This window comes from Semicossyphus pulcher, unplaced genomic scaffold, assembly GCF_022749685.1.
Source record: "Semicossyphus pulcher isolate SPU_LCO1_2020_fin unplaced genomic scaffold, fSemPul1.0.p SCAF_28, whole genome shotgun sequence".
NCBI classification, from domain to species: domain Eukaryota; kingdom Metazoa; phylum Chordata; class Actinopteri; order Labriformes; family Labridae; genus Semicossyphus; species Semicossyphus pulcher.
The window spans coordinates 1488529-1510824 of record NW_027211702.1 but is presented as its reverse complement, the minus strand read 5'-3'; the positions used below and the strand labels follow the sequence as shown (position 1 = coordinate 1510824).

The 22296-nt window shown below is 42.1% G+C and overlaps 1 protein-coding gene across 1 annotated transcript in view; it reads right to left on the bottom strand.

The window, feature by feature from the left end:
* rxraa (retinoid X receptor, alpha a) overlaps positions 1–22296 on the bottom strand; it is a 115200-nt gene that overhangs the window by 74695 nt on the left and 18209 nt on the right. Inside the window, exon 2 of the mRNA XM_069677160.1 lies at positions 10991–11104. Coding sequence (XP_069533261.1) covers positions 10991–11104 — 114 coding nt within the window. The remainder of the gene's footprint in view (positions 1–10990; positions 11105–22296) is intronic.

Genomic DNA, 22296 nt, shown 5'->3' with positions numbered 1-22296 from the left:
TTTTCCTGATGCCGTTGTCTCCCCGGGAGAGGAGATCTTTACTTGACGAGCATTAGCAGTTAGGGACTAAATGTTCCAGGGCCCCTACATGGTTTCATAATATTTAGTGCAAAACTGTCACGTCAATGATTAACTCCTTCCTTGGCGAGCCTCCTGCTGCCTCGCGGGAAAGCAAGAAAGGCAGGTGAGTGCAACAGTGGATGAGTCACGTTCATAACATATGAAAAATGTCAGAAAGAAAATGTGACTATTTCTCAGAAGTTTATTTTGGAGTGTTTTGGTCACCAAAATATTCAATCCAAAAATATGGAGCAAATTGTTTTTTGTGCTTAATAAATTACTAAAACAATTTATTATAAGTTACCAAAATCAGTATCCCCATCATCATTCCTCCTCTGTTTGGCCTTTTACCTTAAAATAACTTGTTTATATCTTTTTCACTCGCATCATGCTGCCCTTAGTCACCTCAAGGGGTTTGTGAACCAGCAAATCTCATCAGTATGAATCATAAAGGTCTCACTAACTGAACCACACAGCCAGAACAGTCTGATAAATAACAACTCTGAATAAATATCAATGCTGAACCGACATCGACTTCGCCCCCCTCCCTTCTCCTCTGCAATCTTTCACCATCTCCACGGCCCTCTCTGGATAGTAAGATCTTTTTCCCAATCCCTATTTCAAAGTTGCAGCACCACTGCTGCACAACAAAATAAGTCAATTAGCTCAATGTCACTGACTGTAATGGACTTGTGGACATGATGCCCCTGTGGCGTTTGGTGCACTCTTCCATCACACAGACCCATTGACTGTGAGGCCTGCATGGGAAGACACTAAAGGTCAACTTTTCTGCAACAGTTCCCAATGCCCGGGTTTCCCTGGGCATGGAGCCCATGGGCAAGGGAGGGCAAGAGTATGGCTGAGTGAAAGGCTTATTCCATTTCTTATTTTCATAGTTATGTAATCGTGATATTGTACTCACTACCTACAAGGTACCTGTTGATCAGTCGGATGATCAGGTTCCTATAAAAACCCTTGTTAAGCCAAACATTTTTGGATGAGAAAATAAAGCTGAATGCAAAAAAAGTGTCCATCACATACATCCATCAGTTTACATCTCACATAACAGAGCTACTGACGTCACAGATAATGTTGGCGGGATAATCGAGGCTCCGTTATGCAGGGTGGCTTATAAGTGAGAGTATTCCTGTTAACAGCGGCACCTTGCTGGTTAACGCTGTGGTTACACAAATGGACATCACCTTAACCATCGCCCTCCTACCGGCTCTGCAGCTCCCGGTATTTCTGTCTTAGCTCCTTGGGTTGGTAGCCCTACCTCCAAATATAGTGTGTTGAATAATCTGGGTAAACTGTCGCTGTACAGAAGTAATGCTCCTACCAAACAACCGCTAAGGTGCTCACTTGGACTTCCTGCATCTCGATGTTGTCCTGTTTGTTTGTTAAACTAGGGGCTAAAGCTTTAGTGTCGCCACAGCTGCCACAGGCTTCTCCTCCAGGGCCGTCAGCCCCTCAGACCAACACAGAGTCCCAACAAGATATTTCCATTAAACTGCATTAGCATCACTACCCCTGCTTCTGTTTCTCCAGGCACCTCAAGAAGTAGCTCTCTGAGAAGAAAGCACTGGGGAGTTGAAAACACTTCCACCTCTCACATCCCAGCATGTACTGGTCTGCATTAGCACACTCGGATGGGCCTGTTGCTGTGCAGCTGAGACATGTGACATTGGGAGGTCAGGGCTGCCTTCGACCACCTTCCACCCTAACAAATCCTCATTTCTTGGTTTGTCCTTTGCAGAGTCACAAGGGCGTAGCCTGTGTGGCAGGTGCTTCGTGTCTGACCTTCCACTTCATCGGCTTATATGACATTCGGATCAAGCCCTCAGTCGTGCTACCTCTACCTTCCCCCATCGCCATGCTGGCTATAATGCCAAGCGTGTCGAATCACTTTAGCATCAAAATACCGACAGCCCCCCTCCCTCCTCTCTCCTCTGTTTACTCCTCACCCATTTCTCTCCCTGCCCAAACATCCCTGACTCTCAGCCTCTCTCTCTCTCTCCTCTGCCTCTCCTCATTCAGGGGTGAGACAGATGCACCCGGCCTGATGATCTGTGGCTGTCGTTGCCCTTCAAATTCCCATCGACGAGGACAGAAGCAACTGACCATAGTGAGAAGAGGAACAGCCAGAACCACTGATGACAGCATCAAGCTCCCAGTCGTCTCTAAAAGGACACCTGAGCTCTCTTACCACCTACTTAACACACAGGCCAGTGCACAAACAGAGTGGACTGAGATGGACATGGAGAAACTCTGCCGCAACATTATGTTGATTTCCATGAAGGCTAAGAGGGAGATAACATAATACATTGAAACTAAGCAGGGCCGTATTAGACTTTTTTTTTCAGTTCAGCGTCACACCAAAGTCCCATATGAGCCTTCATGAGTCTCATGTTTTACCTTTAAGAAGCACGCTAATTAGAGTTCTCCAGAAGTGCCAGCTGTCAGCCAAAATAGAAACATTTCCAACAGACACCTTTCTTACATTACTGTCGTTTAAAACTGGAAGTTAAATGGAAGAAAGATTTCCTTGGGCTGTGACCGTGCTGAATTTTTCTAACCACAGTGAAACACTAACGCCCCCTTGCGGTTTGGCGGTTAACCGCTGCCTCAGCCCGCTGCTGGAGTATTTTTTTTTCACTACAGTGCGTCCTCCAGACGGATAACCATCCACGACATGAGTGAACACCGCATGAGTGGTGAAGTTTCTGAACTGTTGAAATGAAATCCGTGGTGACGGGCTAGTTGTTGTTGTCGCGGCTAAAATAGCATGTCGAGAGACTGCACACAGGCTTGTCTGTGGCGATTAGATGCACAGAGGGTTGAAACAGCGTAGCTCTGCCAGGTTTCTTTTGCTGATTACAGTGATTTTTAAAACGAGTTTGTTGTTCACAATGTATCGTTCTGTATGGGAAAGATGAGGTGTGTCCCTGGGACATATGGATAGTGAGTTTATTGCGTCCCTTTGGATTTTAATGCGGCATAGACGCTGGACACGTACCTAGCACGCACATGGCCGTAAGTACGATAATATCACGATTCAGCGATTCTGCGATAATTGATATATTGGAAGACAATCATATAATGATACATCACGATATCTGATTAACAAAAGAATACAAAGAGCCCCTAAAAAGGTGCAGTGCAGAATTAATGTTTTATTCACCGCAATTGGGTGAGATAAGCAATGATGCGGTGACTTAAATTGGCAGGGAGATCTGTTTAGAGTGCTAAATTAAAATCTCGATATATGGCGCCAGCAATATGATAATTGTATCACACCAGTCGGGGTGACAATACATTGCGATATCAATATTTTGTCCCACCCCAAGTGATGATGGTCACTGTGTCCATCCCGCGGTTGGCGTCCCGTAACTGCAGAATCGCGGCCATGAGGTTACAGTCACAGCCCTAAGAGGAACAGTGAGCTATGGTTAGCAGCAGCTCTGCTCGCAGCTCTGCTGAGGGGCTTTGGAGAGACAGATCTTTAACCAATAACTGGTTTGGACATTTTTTTATTGGTTTAATTACCAGATCTGAAAAACCTCGTTAAAGATGAACAACAAAGGGTGATATTGAGACACCTTCTGTAAATTCCACAACCCACAGTTGCTATTGCATTGCTCTGTGTAAAAAAGTGTAAAAGAAAAAAAGCAAACTTTTGACCGTCCAAATGCAACTTGGAATTTTCCCTACTTATGATTCGATGTGTCTTTTCATTGTCTTTTAGGGGGCAGCCCGATGTAACCCAATGTCCAAATGCAAAAGTGACGCTACAAGTTCCTACAGCCAAGGAAAACCATTTTTGCATTCTTGTGTTGTCATTTTTCATGCTTACCAAAGCAGTGTTGAATGTTGCAGGCAGCGCATACACATGGTCTGAGAGAAAATAAGACTTGATAAATAAATCATAGGAAATTGGCCTGTTCCCTTGGTTTGGCCTTGTCCAAATATCTGCTGCTGTTAGCTGATCCAGATGTTTAACACAAACCTTTTGGACTCTCCATCATTTCAGTGAAAAGAGGGAAAACAAAACAGGCACCATAACTGATTGCATTTCCTTAATATCACGTCTTACTTTGTACTTTTGTTTTTCATCAGGTCCATCTATCACAACAGAAACTGCAGCTTTTGTACTCAGAGTAAATAATTTTTTTCTTCATTGTATTTATATAATCTATCCCTTACTGCGGTTTGCTTTTCTGCACAAGAACACATTCACCACGGTTTGTTTGCACAGCGGAGTGCAGTGTGTCATGAGCCAACTGTTCTTTTGTAAATGTTGCACACATAATTCTTCAGAATCCCAATCCTCCAATGTTTATCTGTGGTTAAAAGAGGACAGTGCCCCCAACACTTAGTCACCCTCTATGATATAAACATGGCACCCAGTATCGGGCTTTAGCAGTCCAGTCTCTGATGTGTGCAGCTGGCCATTGCATGGATTGAATCAGGACTGAGATATCTGGGTTAAGATGTAAATATTCATTTGTATTCATGCCACTCGTTAATTTGCCCATATATTTCAGCTGCATACCCAATGTGCTACTCTGTGATTAACATACTGTTCTGTGTTAGGCAACAGGGGGCCTGAAGAATGAGATCTTGCTTATTCATGTTTAATTGATTTTAATAAAAAATTCAGGGTTTCTTTTCTCTTTTTTTCCCCCCTTTGCTGTTGCAAAGCCTCACACGCTGCACTGTAAACCTCACCACGGGTCAGGATCAACTCCGAGGAGAACTGGAATCTGTGGCAGACAGAAATTTCACCTCATCTGCGTAAACTGCCTCTGAGAGAATACATTATCGACAAGCTAAATATAACTGAGAAAATTAATTGAAAACAAAAATGACTGTTTTTACTGCTTCGAAAATACAAAGAGCTCTCTCAGATTTAAAAAGAAGAAGGAACAATGGATAAATTCTTATTCCCCTAAAAAATTCATTATGCATTCAATTATGCTGTACTCCTGATAATTTAAATTTAAATGTTGTTTCCTTTGCACCACCGTGATTCAAGTTTAAACTCATCATGATAGCCTTTGAGAGTTTGAGCTCAGTCAAAAATTCAAGTTCAACTTTCACCCTGAGCTGTACCAGCCCCAACTACTCTGTGTAGATGACAAGCATGATAGCAGGGATACGACCACTTCCTGTTTGTCCCCTGTGTCCCTGGCTGCCTGCTCGCCTTTGCTCTCTGCTGAGTTTGAGCTGTAACAATGAGATAGCATTTCACTCTGATGGTGCTGCTGTGGGATTATAGGATCAGAGAGTTATCAAAGGCTTAGTCGCTCTGATTTCTGGTGACCTGCCGTGGATGGCTGCCGTCACTCTGTGCCAGCATGGAGACCTCTGTCTCTGAGGATGTTTCCTAGCTGCTGTTGCCGTGGCAGCCGGCCATTAGAGGCCATGTAACTTTAGGGAATCCCATTGGCAGACATGATGGACAGCTATCGTGAGTATTCATTAGATTAAAAGGAATATGATAGCGTTTTAAAAAAAATTGTTATTATAATTTTAGAAAACATGGAAATCTGTCTGACCATTCAAGTCTATCAGAGTGTTTTAAGTTGAACTGATCAATACTTTTTGTAATAACAGACATGACCTCCTGGACTTTACTGTTCCCACAATTCTCATGAACCATTTGTTGAATGCTAGTTTTTCAAGGTCTGTTGAGTGTGTAAACAAGCAACTGTTGGTTACATGTCTGTGAAGGTTCTCAGTCATCCAGGTCATGGTAGCTCAAAGCTCAATCTTGGATCCCATCGGCTATAGTCTGAGACGATATAGCCTCTGGGGACACCGGTGAACGTGCCAGCGGTAAGCGATAAACAACTCCTTTTCCGCGTGCTGCATTGTTGCAAAAAGAGAAAACGTTTACTTGTGATTTACTTAACTTTACTTATTAACGGGTCTTACCTTTACCGACATTTCAACATCATGATGCAGATTTGGGAGAAGTAAAACTCCAAGCTTTGTCAGGTTTGTCCTCAAGAGGAGAAGAAAATTACTTTTTAAATGCTCGATTGTTGAACGGATGTCGGATCGATCTGATGCATTCGAGGAAGAAGAACGGCTTTCGCGACACAGCGTCAAGGGAATTAATCTCAAGTTAAATTTTAGAACTAGAACAGATTGTTAACTGAACTTACATGCGGATGTCTGTTTATAGAGATTAATAAGAAGCTAAATCATCGTCAGATGATGCTTATGGGAGCCGGGATGGCATTACATCATTACATTCCACCTGCTTTTGCTCTCCATACGGACAGTTTTTCCTGCATATGCCGCAGCCTGCGCTTGGTCAATATTACTTGGACTACAAGCGTAGTTCAAATGGAAACCAGAACATGTTCTTTGTCTGCTATTTAACACCAAGTGACAACAGCTGTTAAGATCTGTAAATAAGCTGCCACATAGTTATTTTCAATTAGACTGATTTCTCAACAGTGAGCCTCCCTATTTTGTGATTCAGCAGAATAATGACCAGATTTTTGCACACTATCACTGCTCTAATGTTTACAATACAAGAGACGTGAAAATCTCCCCCTTCAAAATCTTAAAAATCATTTTACAACGTAGCTTCAGAAGTTTATTTATCTTTGAAACATGAGCAAGTTTGGTATAAATCATAAGAGCCAATTAGCCCAACAGTTTGACAGTTCTTATCCCAGTTATGACAAACTCCAGTCATTCGCTAGTAAAACCCCTCACCACTAAAAAAAAAAAGGCAGGAATTGGCTGGTTGCTGCTTCAGATGAGTCTGGATAGATTACATTTTGTGTATTAAAAAAAGAACTTGTTGTATGAGTCCTGCTGAATGGGGGCCACGGCCCATAATCTGCAGCTTGGCGTCCTCCGGCCCCTCTGGCTCCTGACCTAACAGGAAGCAGCGGGGGAGAGCACTGACTCCGGCCAGCCAATTAGAGCGTGGGGAGCACGTAGCACGCTGAGGCTAACGAGCTCCCTCTCTGTGACCCTCCTCACCTCTGCAGGACCCCGAGATGGGAAATGTGAAGAAGCTGGGAGCCACTTTAACCCCACCACCACCACTACCCCCCTATTCCTCTCTCTCTCTCTTTAGCCTCCTTCGTCTCCCCAACCCAACCTCTGGTCTCGAACCCTGCTGTGTGACCACAAGGTCTACAAACACATGCTGCCTCGCTCCAGAGGCCCACCACATGGCTTTTTACTGCCGCGCTGATGCTAAAAAGCACCACACAGAAAAACAATGAGTGCGTACACACACGCGCACACACACATTCCTTGCACGGAGCTGGAGCTGTGTCACTTGCATTTCCCTGCAGTTTACTCTGGCCCGGCTCTAGGTGGAGGGGCAATGAAGCCTCTTTCCAAGTGCTCCAAGTAAATGGGATCCAAATGAACTGGCAGGATTTGCAAGGCAGTGAGATAATTCTGAGGCGCTGTAATGAAGTGGACTGTTGAGAACGCTAATGTGGCTTGGCTTGCAGCATAATTGCTTGTTATTTGAACAAAACACTATCAATAAAGACTGATGAATTAAAAGCTTACAGTACACCAGGTGGGTTTATCTCAGCAGGTAGTGTGAAGCTAAAGGCGGTACAGCGCTCAACAAAGCCACATCCAGCGCTCATGAAATCAAAAAAGAGGGGGAGCCGGTAATAGCAATCTACGTCCAACACCCCCATCCCCTTTTCTCTCCAGGCAGAATTGGTCCTGTCATTTGGACCCTCCAAACACAGACCATATGTGGGGTTCAGCCCTGGCAATCAGACTGCATTGTGGAGCAGGCGGCTGAGTTCATCAGGAAAAAATTAGCCCGCCGCTCTGCAGGCCTCTCTCTCATTGGCCAGTCACGCGGCCCGCTCCGTTTGAGGGCACCCCAGACATTCCTGCGGATAATCTTTTCCATTCCTCTGCTCAGCTCTGTGAGGACAGACCAAATCACAGCACAAGGCCTGCATTGTGAGGGCCCTTTCAAAAAGCCCTGTTTTCAATGCCGTCCCTCTTTTATGCTTTCCCTCTCTCTCACCTCATACACCACAAATCGAAAAAAGCAAAAACGTTTTTCCCATCATGACTTCTTGTTCTCATAAAAAAAAAGTAATCATCGCTTTTTTTAAATGATTCTGCGGAAAAACGCTGTCCGGGACACCACGTTTCTCACAGTCCCTTTCTCACAGCCTCTTTCCAGTAAGGGTTTGTTTTTGAAAAGCCCAAACAATATAAAACCGCTGAAACCGGAGCCTGGCCACATCAGTGTGCGGCCTGGAGTTCAGCAGATCGCTGCTGAATACGGCTCCCCGGGCGAGGTTCGCAAGCCTTCCCAGAAACCTCCTGCTCGGTCACCGCTACACGCCCCGCATCTTCCTCAGCAGCTTGTCATTGTGGCCAAAGACGGGCCGCTGGAACGACGAGATTGGAGGACAATCACACAATCTGGGGACACGGGTGGATTTATAGTAACACGTTCCATAATTAGACCCATGATTATTACAGGCTCTATAAACTTTAGACTCCAGAGCGGCTGTTCAATCTCTGCTGCTATGACTTAACAGCACATTCTGCTCTTTGCTGCTCAGGAAGCATTTAACAAACCACAGAATTGCTTTAACATCTCTTCTGGTGAAAAAGCAACAAAGAAAATACACAAATCTCCCTTTTCCAACACTTTTACTCCTCCTCTCCTTTCCCTTTGCCCCTGAATCTGAAGTAGACAAAATAACCCACTGCTCCTCGCATCCTAGTGTGCTCTAGGTCTTAAAATAGCCACAACACAAAGAGGGAAAAACCTTTGACATACTTCAACATGACTACACTTCTAATCCAGATGCTCCTAATTATACAAGAAACATGTCCACCCTTTTCTGCAGGCTGTGACAGCAAAAAATGTTGCAATCAATCAGGATAGTTTGGTAAAACACACATACATGGGGGTGAGGTTGGTGGAAAAATCTGCGCACCTCAACGATCGTGCTGAAACTTGCCTTTGAAAAAGTATGTGCCTGTGAAAGAGAGGGTAGTGGGGTCTTATAATGTCTCCACTGAGATAAAAAAAAAACCTTCGTCTTCTATAGAGACATGATTTTCTATTTGCGTTTAAGAGGACTAAAACTCAGTTAGAAATAACAGTTTCTTATAAATTGTTAGAAAAATATTCAGATTGTTATTTCTGTAGGAACGTCAGGGTTCAGGGTCAGTGCCCTGCCTTCAACTTGTTCCATTTTCCAGCTACAGAATGGTAGCGCTAACTGAAAATGTTATAACTTCTCTCAAGGTTATTAAGGACAACCATGTTTCTGATTCTGAAGAACTTTCATTCTATTTTTTTGTTTTTTTCCGTAGCTCTTTCGTCAGATATAATGGAATTATTTCAATTATGCAGAGACCTCAGGGCAGATTTGATGCAGACTATAAAGAAAGATGCTTTGATTCTCAAATTCAGATTGTGCTATCCTTTAGATTGAAAAGATTGTCATTTTCTTTGTTATCTTCAACGTATAATAATTTGGTTGTATTGCGCTTAAGAGGAACAGCGTATCTTTGCTGAATACATGATGCAGTTTCATGCAAGTATCTTGAACATTTGAACATGAAGGGGGGAATTCACTACAGGATTGCGCGGCTGTTGCGCCTGTAAAACCTGCGTAAATGACACAAAAAGACTCCGCTTCGATCTCCAAGCACACGCAGAGGGTTGAATGCACCCCAAAGTGCGCTGCAGAGCAAACAGCATCTCTGTGCTCCGGTGCTGGGTGCAAGTGATACGCAATTTATGGAGCTATTTATCAGCAGCTGCAATTCATTCTTAGTGAATTCCCCCCCTAAGTGTTGTCCCTAATTTGTCCTGGTTTAAGAGACACTACACAATTTCATGACCACTTGTAGATGTATTCATAAGTACATTTAATAATAAATACAACTACCTTTTCAAATCCAATGAACCACTTCACTGAGCAAATTACACTTATGTAGCTAAGAGCACTTCAAGTAGTTTGGAAATAAATTAAATCAAGAAAACCGTAACAGAGTCTGATTAATTTGTAGTAGAGTGGGAAATGGAATGAAAATACTAAACCCTGAGCTAAATTCAGCAATAAATCTTTCAGAACCATCTTTCAGAAATAATACAAAATGTTACAATAAGCCTGAATGTAAGTACGTCTATTTCCACAAAGTACTGAGAGGTCAAGGTCAAGCACAGAAATCCCAAACTGGGACTGAATTGAATGAAACAGCTGCTCTAGCGGAGCTGTTTATGTGTTTATGTGACTTAGTCCTGCCAAACAAGTCACGCTTCCTTCACATGACAGGCAGCTCAGCTGGTCGCAGCACTGACACTGCAGACGGAGCGAGCCATAGGGATGGAGTGATAAATGTATCAGCATGAACCACATGTTCTGCACAGCTCTCTCCCCTATTCACTGGACACATACCAGGCAGTTCACTACAGAATATGCACTGATGTCAGACGCTCGCTTGCATGTGATTTGGGGAGGAGGGGGGCTTGGGTCGAGCTCAGAGGACCTCTGTTAACTTGTCCATCTCTGGGACTCCACATTCAAAGACACCATTAAGGATAAAAATCAGCACTGAGTACAAAGAGGTCCAAATGCACGTCTCTGACCAGGGGCGGAGTTTTACGTGTGTTAAAACAAGCAATAACTCAATTTAAACTAATAAAAAAAATCTTTAATACTTCATAGTGGTCTCTATGAGATAATATTTTTGAGGATTAGAAGATCAGTCTTATTTGGTGCATCAGGTCATGAGATAAAACATAATATATATTGATGCAACCTGCAAACCTGCCCACTTTTTTAATTGGAGTACACAATTATACCAAATTTCCCGATGCTTTCCATGCATTTTACCCAAGGACTAAAAAGTACCCAAATAGAAGCAGATTTGTTTACACAGTGAGTGTTACCTGTTGAGAGGCGACGCTGATGTAGGTGACACATGCCACTGAAACAGGAACAAGCCTCTCCTGAGCGACCTCGCTGCATCGGAGGGGCCAAAGAGCACTGGGGCTTCAGGAACCCTGTAATCACAGAGATGAAGAAGAATAAGACATGAATAAGACATAGAGCATCTCGTAGATAATAGAATGAACTTCTTTGAGCAAACAACAATGGAATAACAAAGGCCCTAGCTTAAAAAAGACAAATGCCAAAATTGAGACCTTGCCTTTAGGGGCTGTTTGTTTGAGGCTCATGGAGCAAATGGGGTAAAAAGATATATTTATATGTTATGCGCCATGATAAGACCCTGCCAACCTCTCACATTTACAGCTCCGTAGCTTGCTGGCCCTCACCGTAACCTCTTACTGGTTGCACCTCCCTGGCTCACTGCTTATATCAGCTCTGTGTCTGCACCCAGGGGCAAGGGCTCCAGACAGTAGACGGAGCCTGCGAGAATACAGCGTATACTGCTGGCCTGGAGGAAAGCAAAGTGGTCATGCACTGGGGCTGATGTTAGCGGTTCCGTGCAGGCAAAATGCCAGACAAGGCCGAGTTGCCTTGAGGCACAGGACGAGGCCGCCTTACTGTCTGTCTCTGGGGTCAAAGAGGTCATTTTCAATAGGGAAGTCATTATCCGGCACAATGAAGCAACTGAGAAGCTCCCTCCCCCCGACCAGCAGTCACCCGTCACTGACATTATCCAGCAATGAGGAAGATGAAGAGCATCAAATTAAACTACAGAATATTACCACTTGTATTCAAATTTGGAGGAGACTGTAAAAAATAAGTAAATTCAAGAGAAAGTTGGAACCAATTCTTCGTAAATAAAACAATAGCTTTCAAATCTGTGCAAAACTCTGACCCTAACTAACCCTGACACTAATAATCCCCTAAAAACTGTAGACTTCTCGCAGCATATGAGTGACATTTCATTTCATGATTGACACTGTGGCTTCCAAGCAGAAACTTGTGTGTGAACTTTACTTTTCTCTACTTAAAGGAGGATTCTCTGTCTTCACCGGCTTGGTAGCTCATGCAGATCACATTGGCATCGGCAGATCATTGCAAATCCGAACTTTATTCATTCTCATGAGGACCTTTAGATTTCTGGCAAACATCAAGAAAAGCAGCCGCGGGAGCCCCCCCTCTTCACTGAGTTCTGAGCCCAATAAAGCCCCTTTATTGCCACCATGAAAAACATGTCACTCCGGATGAGCTCAGAGAATGACATTTAAAACAGGCAAAGGGATATTGAATTAGTTCCCCATGATAAGCTGTCTGGGTTGCTGATACGTTATGCTTATAATGGTGTGCAAGTGTGAGTTTGTGCAAAGCTTCTATTAGTATAACGGACTGACGGGGCAAAGCAAGTTTGGACCAGAGAGAGAAAAGACAGACAGGCGGGGATCTTCCTGAATATCATGAGTTAAATAAAACAGACCAAGAGGGCATTTTGACTGTCATCAAACTAGAAGTAAACATGTTTCTCCTCAAACAATTGATCTAATTGTTTGCTTAGCAGAATAATGCTATTATTGTTGTCAGATGTTTCAAATGTCAACTGAAAACAAGAGCAGAGACTCTACAGCATGCTTTTATGGGTGTGATTAAGAGGAACGGCATGTTCAAAGAGCTGGAGTAAAATGATTCAACAAAATAAAAGCTTAAGACATGACTGTACTGGAGTCAAGACTGTGTGTGTGTGATTAAGGTCTGAATAGGTCGTAAATTTGTTGTCAATATTGCAAGATTAGTTTACCAATAGTACAAATGTAATACATGTTTTTTCACTTAGTATGGGAGCAATCGATCTATTGAGATCACTGCAGTACAATAAGCCAAGATGTGAAGATATCTGTCCCACTTTATCCAAACACAAGAACTGAAAAGCCTTGTTAAAGACGGAACCAATGAAGTTGTTAAATGAATTTGTCTGGCATAGAAATAACATATAATTATAAACAAATTAATATACACACAAACATATCATTTATATGCATAAATAAACGGCGCCTATCTCAAACAATACAGCAAAAAGTAAAAAGTCACATTATTAACTTTCATGTCTTCAGACAAAATGTAGAAATGATAGATAAAGCATCCTGTATGTTATTGTAAACTACAAAAGAAAGACTAAACTAATGCTCATAAGGATATTTAAAGGAGCAATTCGCCCCCTGGAAAAGGCCACAGTCAGTTAAAGCTGGTGTTCTCTGTAATCGATAGAATATTTGAAATTGACACCATAGCTGTGGAGAAAGTTGTGCAAACAGCTTGTGGTTTTGCCTCAATTCCTTCAATACCCAGCATGCATTGTGCCCCTCCCTCTGAAAGGAATGGCCCAGCGAGAGACACTGGAATTATATTCTACCGTTTCACTGCAGCCACTGGTTTAGAGCAGTACAGAATCCGGAATACGACGAGAATATACCGGTGGATCGTCGAAAAAATGTTCAGGTCTGCAGTCTACATTTCAAACCTGACGGTTTTGAACGAGACATGACATCTGAGGCGGGTGTCCTAGATTGAGGAAGTGTAGTTTAGAAAGCTCCCTGGCCTCCGCCAGATGACGCGTTTTACGTAGTCTGGCGGAGGATTTCCAGGGCCCATTGGAGAAGCGGACAGCGTCCTCCAAAGGCACAGAGACAAACTGCATTTTATTTCTACCATAATGGCATTAACTCCCCATAATAGCATGATAGGACTGAGGTTAAAAATCGGCGAACTGGCCCTCTAATGGTGCTTTGTTGTATTCAAAACAGAGAAGTTACGAAATGTAGAAAACAATGCAAAGGCTATCACTGAAGTGTCACTGTGAACTATTTTCTACCAAAAAAACAAAAGTAGTTCTCCTATATGAGGATTTTGGTGTAAAAGGTTTTTTTCACTCTTGGATGGATGGATGAAGTGCATGCACTTTTGGAAGTAACTTTAGAAGAATCTTGTAAAATTTTGATTGAAAAAAGTCTTGCTCCATCTACAACAATCCAGCACATTCCTGGTTGTATAAAGAGGTCGAAGGGCAAACAATGACACATGGTATAGAGCTCTGAGCTATGTCAGTGAACATTAAGGAAGGAACACTTGAGCCCGGGCTCCAAGTCAAGTTGTACTTTTCCAAAATCAAGAGTAAACTAAGCAGACAGCAGCTGCCCGATACTGAAAGTCTTGCACTATAGAATAATGTTCCCACGGGACGGAGTAATGCTGAAGTATGGTGTTCAAACACTTGGAGTTTTACCTAAGCGCTTTAAGACAGAGCTAGAGAATGGAACATATTAGTATAACCCTGAAAAAGAAACTTTATCCTTTGTTATTTTCAATACAAACACACTGATCTATAAACTACAAATTAGAGAATTCTAACTAAAACCATCAAATAAACAAATATTATATGACATTGGTTGAAATATTTGAGAGACTATAAAGTTGAGGGCATGTTCGTGTTTTTTTTGCCTGTTGGCATCATTGATCATTTTCAGTGAAGGGTATACTTTTCAGGCCTTGAAGTAAATGATGAAAGTGCGGCGGTAGCTCGGACGTGTGTGTGCAGGTTGAGGATCTGCTGTCATGAATACTAAGGTTGGTACATGTCTTGTCATTAAAACTCCTCCATCATACTTCATCAATATGTCTTGGCCCCTATACTTTAGCAGGACCTTGATTACAGAAGTGTTTGATCTTGCGCTTCACTTCTAAGCAGCATAGATCTCATTGGCTTTAATAACTGTATGATCCAATCTTCGGGGGACAGGCTCGAACGTTCCCCCCACCAACAGCCAATCAGGATTATCCTTACCAACGATCACGGCGGATCAGAGCAATGTAAACACGCTCAGGCTTTCCTCATTAAAGATAGGCTGCTAATGAAAACGCATCTAGCATTTACAACCTTGTGCTAATGAAGGCGAGCCTTTGAGACGGTCCACTAATGAAAGAAGGGTTTTTATTGATATAAGGCTAATAAAAATAGGCCTAATGACAAGGCTCTAATGAAACAAAGATGTGTAAATTGCCATTATAGCAAAACTCACTGATAAGAGCACACAGCTGAACTATTTTCATGAACGGACGATTCTCATTTATCACATATACATCAGTGAAAGTGCTCCCGTACTTTACAAGGTCCCACAAACTCAAGTCTTTTGAATGAAATACATTCAAGCATTTATGAGAGTTTAAGGGATTGCAGCCGAGCTCTCTTAAAGCGTAACGATTGTTGGTGTCCTGCGTTGCCAGGGGGATCAAGCCCAAGGTCAAAGTTCATTGGGCCCTTAATGCATCTCCCAGGTGCAATAAAAAAAAAGCAACAAAAAAAGAAGCCTTTCCCACGTGGGACTCTTGGGGATACTGGTCCTGGTAGAGGATGGAGGACGGGCCATCAATCGCCACGGTTACTGTCGTGAATGCCATTCACCTTCAGCGGAATTGTACTGCACAGCTCCACATGCAGAAACGAAAGAGTTCTACAATGACACTCACCCCACCCCCTTCTGCCTATCCTCCACAACGACCTTGAGTGTGTTCATACAGTTTTTGCCCACATGTCCTTGAGATATATATTTTTGTGGATTTTCTGTGTCTTTAGGTTTTCCATAACTGCAGAATCCTTGGGCTTTTTGTGATGGTTCAAGGACTTATTTTGCAATTAAGATCAACCATTCAAACCGATTCTAAAGCAAAACAAGCTTCAATTTGCTACTGAATATTTTTAGTTTTTTAGCTATTGGTCAAAAGGTTCTGGGAAATTGTGCAGAGCATTCTTCTCGATAAATAATGTTCCTAATCACCATTATGTCAACACGTTTTGCAAGTGCGTCAAACACATTCTGTGTTTGTTATTCATGCTGTTTTTTCTATAAATGAAAGGCATCAAGAACAACACTTAATCATCCTCTCATCTCATCCTTCAATCCTGTTTTCTTTTTCCCTAAAGAGAGCTAATCCCATGCAGCACCGTCTCATTACACAGTTACCACTTTGACAAAGCCTATGAGCTCTAGATAACTCCACCTTATTCATTACGTCAGTGTGCTCTCGATGAGGACCTAACAGACACTTGAGGACCCATCAGCTGATAATCAAAGACTTCTGAACGCTGCATCCCTCTCTGATCCCATGATCATCAGCATGGATTGCATCTAACCTGCTCCTGAGCATATCTGCTCCATCAGCAAACTGTCTTCCCTCCCCCCAGATTACATCCATTTTGAAGGGAAAAAGCCATATTTAAACATGCCTCTGAGCTCTTATTTATCTCAACCAGAACAAAGTCTGTGCAGATCTTTCTCGACAACAAAGCAAGCCTCATAAAGATTACTTGAGGCGATACCTAGATGCTGATCACACTATTATACCTGAAAAAGAAAAAACAGATTTGACGTAGACAAGTTAATCCTTTTGTTTTTGATTTAACATCTTTCTCTGCTTATCGGGGTTGATTACATGCTGTCTTTCAGTTTCAGATACACTACCTTTGGGCGGAAATTCCACCCTTGGTTAGAGCCTATTTCTAAGACCTTGAGGGTCCATAAGCAGCTAAACCAGACACCGGACAAGTCAATGGGACAAGTGAGACCCTGAATGTGACATGACTCATCTGATGAACAAGGACTTTAGCTTTAAAGGTTTTTACCTCTGCACTATGTTCTATATATTATGTGGTATATTGTGCCAAAACTACAACTTGATGCCCCTCGTATCAAGGAAGAAATGGCTATTTATGGAGACACTGACAGCCAGCCTGCTTTGTACTTCAGCTACATATTCTTAAGAAGCAGAACTATTTCCCTTGCCTTGAATGAATTAGATAAACATCAGCCACCTGAGGGCTACTTCTAGTCCTAATGGAAGTTTAGACCAAATCTGCAGAAACAGATACCCATGAAGACCTTGGCTGGAAGACATAACTCTCAGGCTCAGCCACAACAAACCAAATCACTTGCAGAGAAACTTCCTTGAACAAGATGACTAGGGAGTTGCTGGTATGAGTAGTGCTAACTTAACCGTAAAAAACAAAAGTGACTAAAATCTGCAACTTGCATTTGTTTCTCAAGTTGTGAGTCACGAAAGCAACCGCTGCTGAGGTCTGGACTGGCAATAAAAAGTTAACTGGACAGCTTTATTGAATGACTTATTAAGCCACAGTGTTTTGCGAGGCCTATACTGAGGTGCTTTTGAAATGAACAAGAGCACCTTTCTGTAACAGCTCTTTCAGAAAACACATGCCTTCCTACTATGTCTGAAACTGAGTGCGCACTTTCACACAGCCTCAGGATAATGAAAGTGGCAGTTGCCCTGGTGTGGCATTTAAAGCTGCGAGGCATCTGCAGAAAAGGTAGACAAAGATGCACTTTGTAAAGCACAAAACTGTTGTTATTACATTAGCCAAAGTCTATCTACAAACTTTTTACTTTGAGCAGTTTGCACAACTAGCTCTTTTAGAAAGATTATAACCGTAAGAGGTAAAAAAAAAAAAAAAAACTTGTACTACAATGTGATCCACCCATTAGAATATATCTATTTTAAATTTAAATAAGCTATTTAAAAACAAAAGGGCAAATACTATTGATTTGCCCTCTTTAAAGACACCCTTTTAACCAATTTGTCATATGCAAATAGAAAGAGTATCAAAGAGCTGAATGAAGCACTTCTTGTTTCTGAAATTGCAAAGCATGTGGTTGAAAACACAACCTCATCTGCATCAGGTAAAAAATGACTCAAAACGTAAGATTTACATAACAATAACTAGCGCATGCTTTATGCCAGAACAATCCAAATCATGAATTAACACAGCTAGCTACAACTTTGAAAAACATATAGGTTAGCAAAACACTATGTGAAAACTAGCATGCTTTTGTAGTAGCAAGAGAGATGACAAACAGGCAAAAAATGTATTGAAAGATAGTTCCACAGACGTCACTTCAACACAGTATCTATCTGATAAAGAATTATGTAACTACAAAACTACAATCAAACGGTGCGGCTTCCTTTTTGACACCAGGGTTAAGACAAGGCTGTCACTTTATGAAGAGAACACGTGTCTGGAGACAACTAGCTGAAAGTGTGGTTGTGGTTGTGGCAAAATCTTCCGCTGCGATGCCCCGCCCACCGGCTTCCTTCCAATCCAGTTGTAATTTCTGGTGTGAACAACCAACTCCACCACCGCCATGAGTCACTGGATTGGTTGGTGTAGACATTTTTTTATCTTGGTTTGATTCCTTTCCCACCCCCACACACACTTTTATGCCAAATCCAACCTGTACTGCTTCCAGACATTCAGTACACCTGCATTTATAACGGCTCAAAAGTTATGAAAAAGCTATTATTGGATTAGTCGATAGTGAATGACAAATGTATTTAGGCTGTTGCTCCGTTTCTACCAATTTCTGAGATTTACCTTTCCCACAAGGACGTACTGTCTTCTCTCCAACCATTGTATGAAACATTACACAGTCCTGGGGTTAAGTTTAGATGACACCAAAGCAGCGGTTTCCAGTAATTTATAACAGTCATTTGTCTCACTTGCTATGACTAGATGAAGCCAAAGGTAGGTAACTGATGAGCAGTTGCAGGCAGGCAGGGAGGATGGGTGAAGTGGGGGGAGAAACTACAAGACTGTGGTAAATGAAGTTAGAGGGAAAGAAAAGTAGGGGCGGGTTCAAAGGCTGCTTGCACAGATCAGAACCTTTCTCCGAGGCAAATAGGGGAACAAGGGCCTCACTGCAGCTCCTTGGGCAAACCACTCTAATCAAATTTGTGTGACTGGACTCAGAAAAAGCTGCAGTGGTAAGAGAGGCTCCTTTCACACAGGAGAGGACACAAGGAAGCATTTAAGAATCTACTATCCCTCCACTGATCTTTACAGTAGCCGTTCACATGACGGACTTACTGCCCACGCCAACAGCCCTTGGCAAAGCGCACACTGGCCCTTTCTCAGCTGTGAAACATCACTGCTTGAAAGGCAAAGATAAAACTAAGTTTTATGAGCTTCCTCTCATGGATCGTGGGGGGAAATTCTTCCAATATTTTTAAAGATTCACCCTGGATTGCACTGCTTCAGTGTAGCGTCAAAACTGCTATTTTTAGCCCTGATTAATGGTTGCAATTGGATACGGTTCTGGCCTTAGTTCACGGCCTCGATTTTTTTCTTGATCTCTGCTGACATTGAAGAGTGATCAAAGAGAATTACCTCAAGCAACTGACGTCAAAATAAAGCTTGGCTTCACAGTATGGAAATGAATATTCTGTGGGGGGAAATCTAATGCATCATAAGCAGAGCAAAGGCGCTCCAAGGCGGAAAGTGAGGTGTGGTACAGTTCAGCGACCTGTGCCCCACTCACTGCCTGCCCGAGTTCTGGTGGAAGGTCCCATAGCACGCTTCCTGTTAGCCGGCTAAATTGCCTCCACACACCCACGCTGCCATCTCTACAGGAGCACAAAGTCTCCCATTAACCTCCTCCTGCCTAGAACATCTTGAATCCACGTACGGAGGATGTAAACATGTTCAAACACCCAAGGACACAACAGAAGGAAGGACTTGTGCTGCCACCCACGTACTCTGTTCTTCTCTTCCGAACAATTTGTTCTATAACCCAGATTCTCCAATCAAGGTCGACACACGCCAGAGTAAGGACTTGCATTAACATTTGCTCATACAGCGTTTGTTGGTGTATGGCCTTCAGCACCAACTGTCTCCCTTACATGTACAAACACCCAAATTCACATGCGCTCGACTGCACGGGAAAATCTAGTCTAGTCTAATCTAATCCAAGTGGATTTTTAAGGCTTTCTGTCCTCTAATGGAAGGAATGGAAGTGAATTCACAAAATGCATGATAAATATACACTTTCAATTTTCAGGAAGTTGCGGAAAATATCCATCACCAAAAGACAAAATGTACACATTTGAGATTGAAGAACCAGTAAATGCTCAGCATTGACAATAAAAAATAAAAGTAATTCCTGTTTGTTTTTAGACACTAATGATGACCGTCGGTTACTTAAATGTATTTAAAAACTTGATTAAAAGAAAACTGCATATATCGTGGGAAACGGTGCATTCGAGCCCTGTATGTGAAACATATTAATATGAAGTGGTACATAGTTCAAAACCTGAAACAAAAACATCTGGAGCTGCAGCTGCTCTGCATGGGTGTGCACTCGAAACCAGAACAACAATAAAAGCACACAATTCATAATACAGTAGAATAAGAATTACACAAGACAGACCACTTTTAGGACACTTTTAAAAACAGGGATTAAGTGCACTCTTTGGCTAAAAAGCCTCTTTAACTTGCAGGCATTAAATATGAATGGGGGATTTTTAAACCCGTAATGCTGATTCCAGCCTGTTGACTTTAAAGCTCCATTAGGGAGTAGACTCCAGAAGGGAAAAATATTGAAATAATCCCGTCCAGGATTTCAAATCTGCAGTAATTTGGTAGTAAAGTGCACACCTCAGATTCAGTCTCGTTATGTGACATCGAGCCGGGCTGGACCGAGAAAGACTTGGACAGGAAACGGGTGCTAACAGAGCAAAGTCAGGTTTTGGAATGAAGAGTTCGAGCCAAGATAATGAATGGAGACAACAGGGCTCTCCAGCAGAATGAATCGAGTATCAGCGTTCCAGTTCTCATATTAATGACATGGATTAAGTCTGTGTACTGCTGAGCAGGGACTATTTTTCATGCCATATCTTGACTCTTGTAAATAAACCTACATTGACTTGGCATCCAAGCAAGCCATTTGTGAGGGAGATTCAGCAAAGCAAGACATTACAAGCCAATTAAAAGTAAACCACTTTTTGTTCTTATACAAACATTTCTTTTTAACATGCATTGTATTTTTTTGGCCAGTGTGACAGAAGACCTAGGAAATCCAATTAAGACTGATTTATAACTTGCTATTCATAAACTTTTTTTTTTTCAAACTCACATTGATTTTCCTAAAAAGGGAGTAGCTTTAGAAAAGCAATGAGCTAATTAATCCTAAGGTCTTTAGCAAAGACTTGAGACGGCCAAAGAAAACTCTAAGCTAAGAATCTAAACTTGCTCTTTGGCTCTAACGCATGTTATGTAAAATCATGAAATACTGAAAGGCGGCGGACCTTGTTGAGCCTTTATAGTCAGCAGTAAAATAACTGCTCTTAAATGGGCCGATCCTGCAAAAAGGCCCATGATGAAATACATGAAGTTTTATGCTTCTTACCTTAACAAAACTCCTCAGGAGTGATTATAAAAGAGTCACCATTCTTGTCATTTTTTTTATTCCCAGGAGGCCATTCAAGGGGAAAATAATTCACTTCTCGGGGATAATGGATCTGTCCGAGCATGAGCTGCGAATACAATACCTTGCATGAAGTCCTACTGCATGCAATTCATGATGTGTTCTGTGTGTCGCATTTAGAGCCAAATTTTAGTGCTCTGGACTTGGAGAAAAGAAATAAATAATATGAGAAAATAACAAAATCAAGGCTTGTGTTTTACAAAACCTTGACAATGAAAGTTATCATTTGTTATTTGCAGAGAGATAATAATAATTTGTGAACATCTTGTAACAAGTAGCAAGAAAGTGGATGCAAATATAGGAAGTGTAAAGTCACCAGAGGGTACAGCGCTCACAGGTTGAGTGAGACAGCTGAGGCAGAGGCTTGTTTTGGGTTACAGTATTATTCCAAAGCATGAGTGATCTCTTGTGCTCTTTAGGAATGGATACATGCCACGCATTCCAAGAGGCCACCAAATCGTTACACCTCTGACCGTGCCAAGCTGGCTGCAGCTGCTCTTGCACGGACATCCATCTGCCTATTTATCTACTGTAGCACCTATCCTCACGTCAAATCCAAAGCTCATGTTTTGCAGAAGTACGACAAATGTTTTTTTAACCATTTACCAGCCTTTCTTTATATTTACATGCATATGACAGCAATATTATCCGAGGTAATATAATGATAATTTGTCTGTTCTTTCCAACTGCAGGTGGCTGCAGCACGTGGCATCATGAATCCTAAAAACACAAATACTTTCAAATACTCCTGAATGTAAATTCATAGTCAAACATGAGGAAGAGTTGGACTCTTCTCAGAAAACAATTTTCCTTCAAATTGCCACGAATACAATCATGTATTTAAGAAGGATTTGATGCCAAAGTCAGACGTCTACATTGTTGAAAGAGTGACAGCTTTTCAGATGAGAGCACTTCTGAATATTCAGCTGACAGCTTTGAAGGAAACTTTAAAGGTTACAGAATAACACTCCATTTGGATACACTTT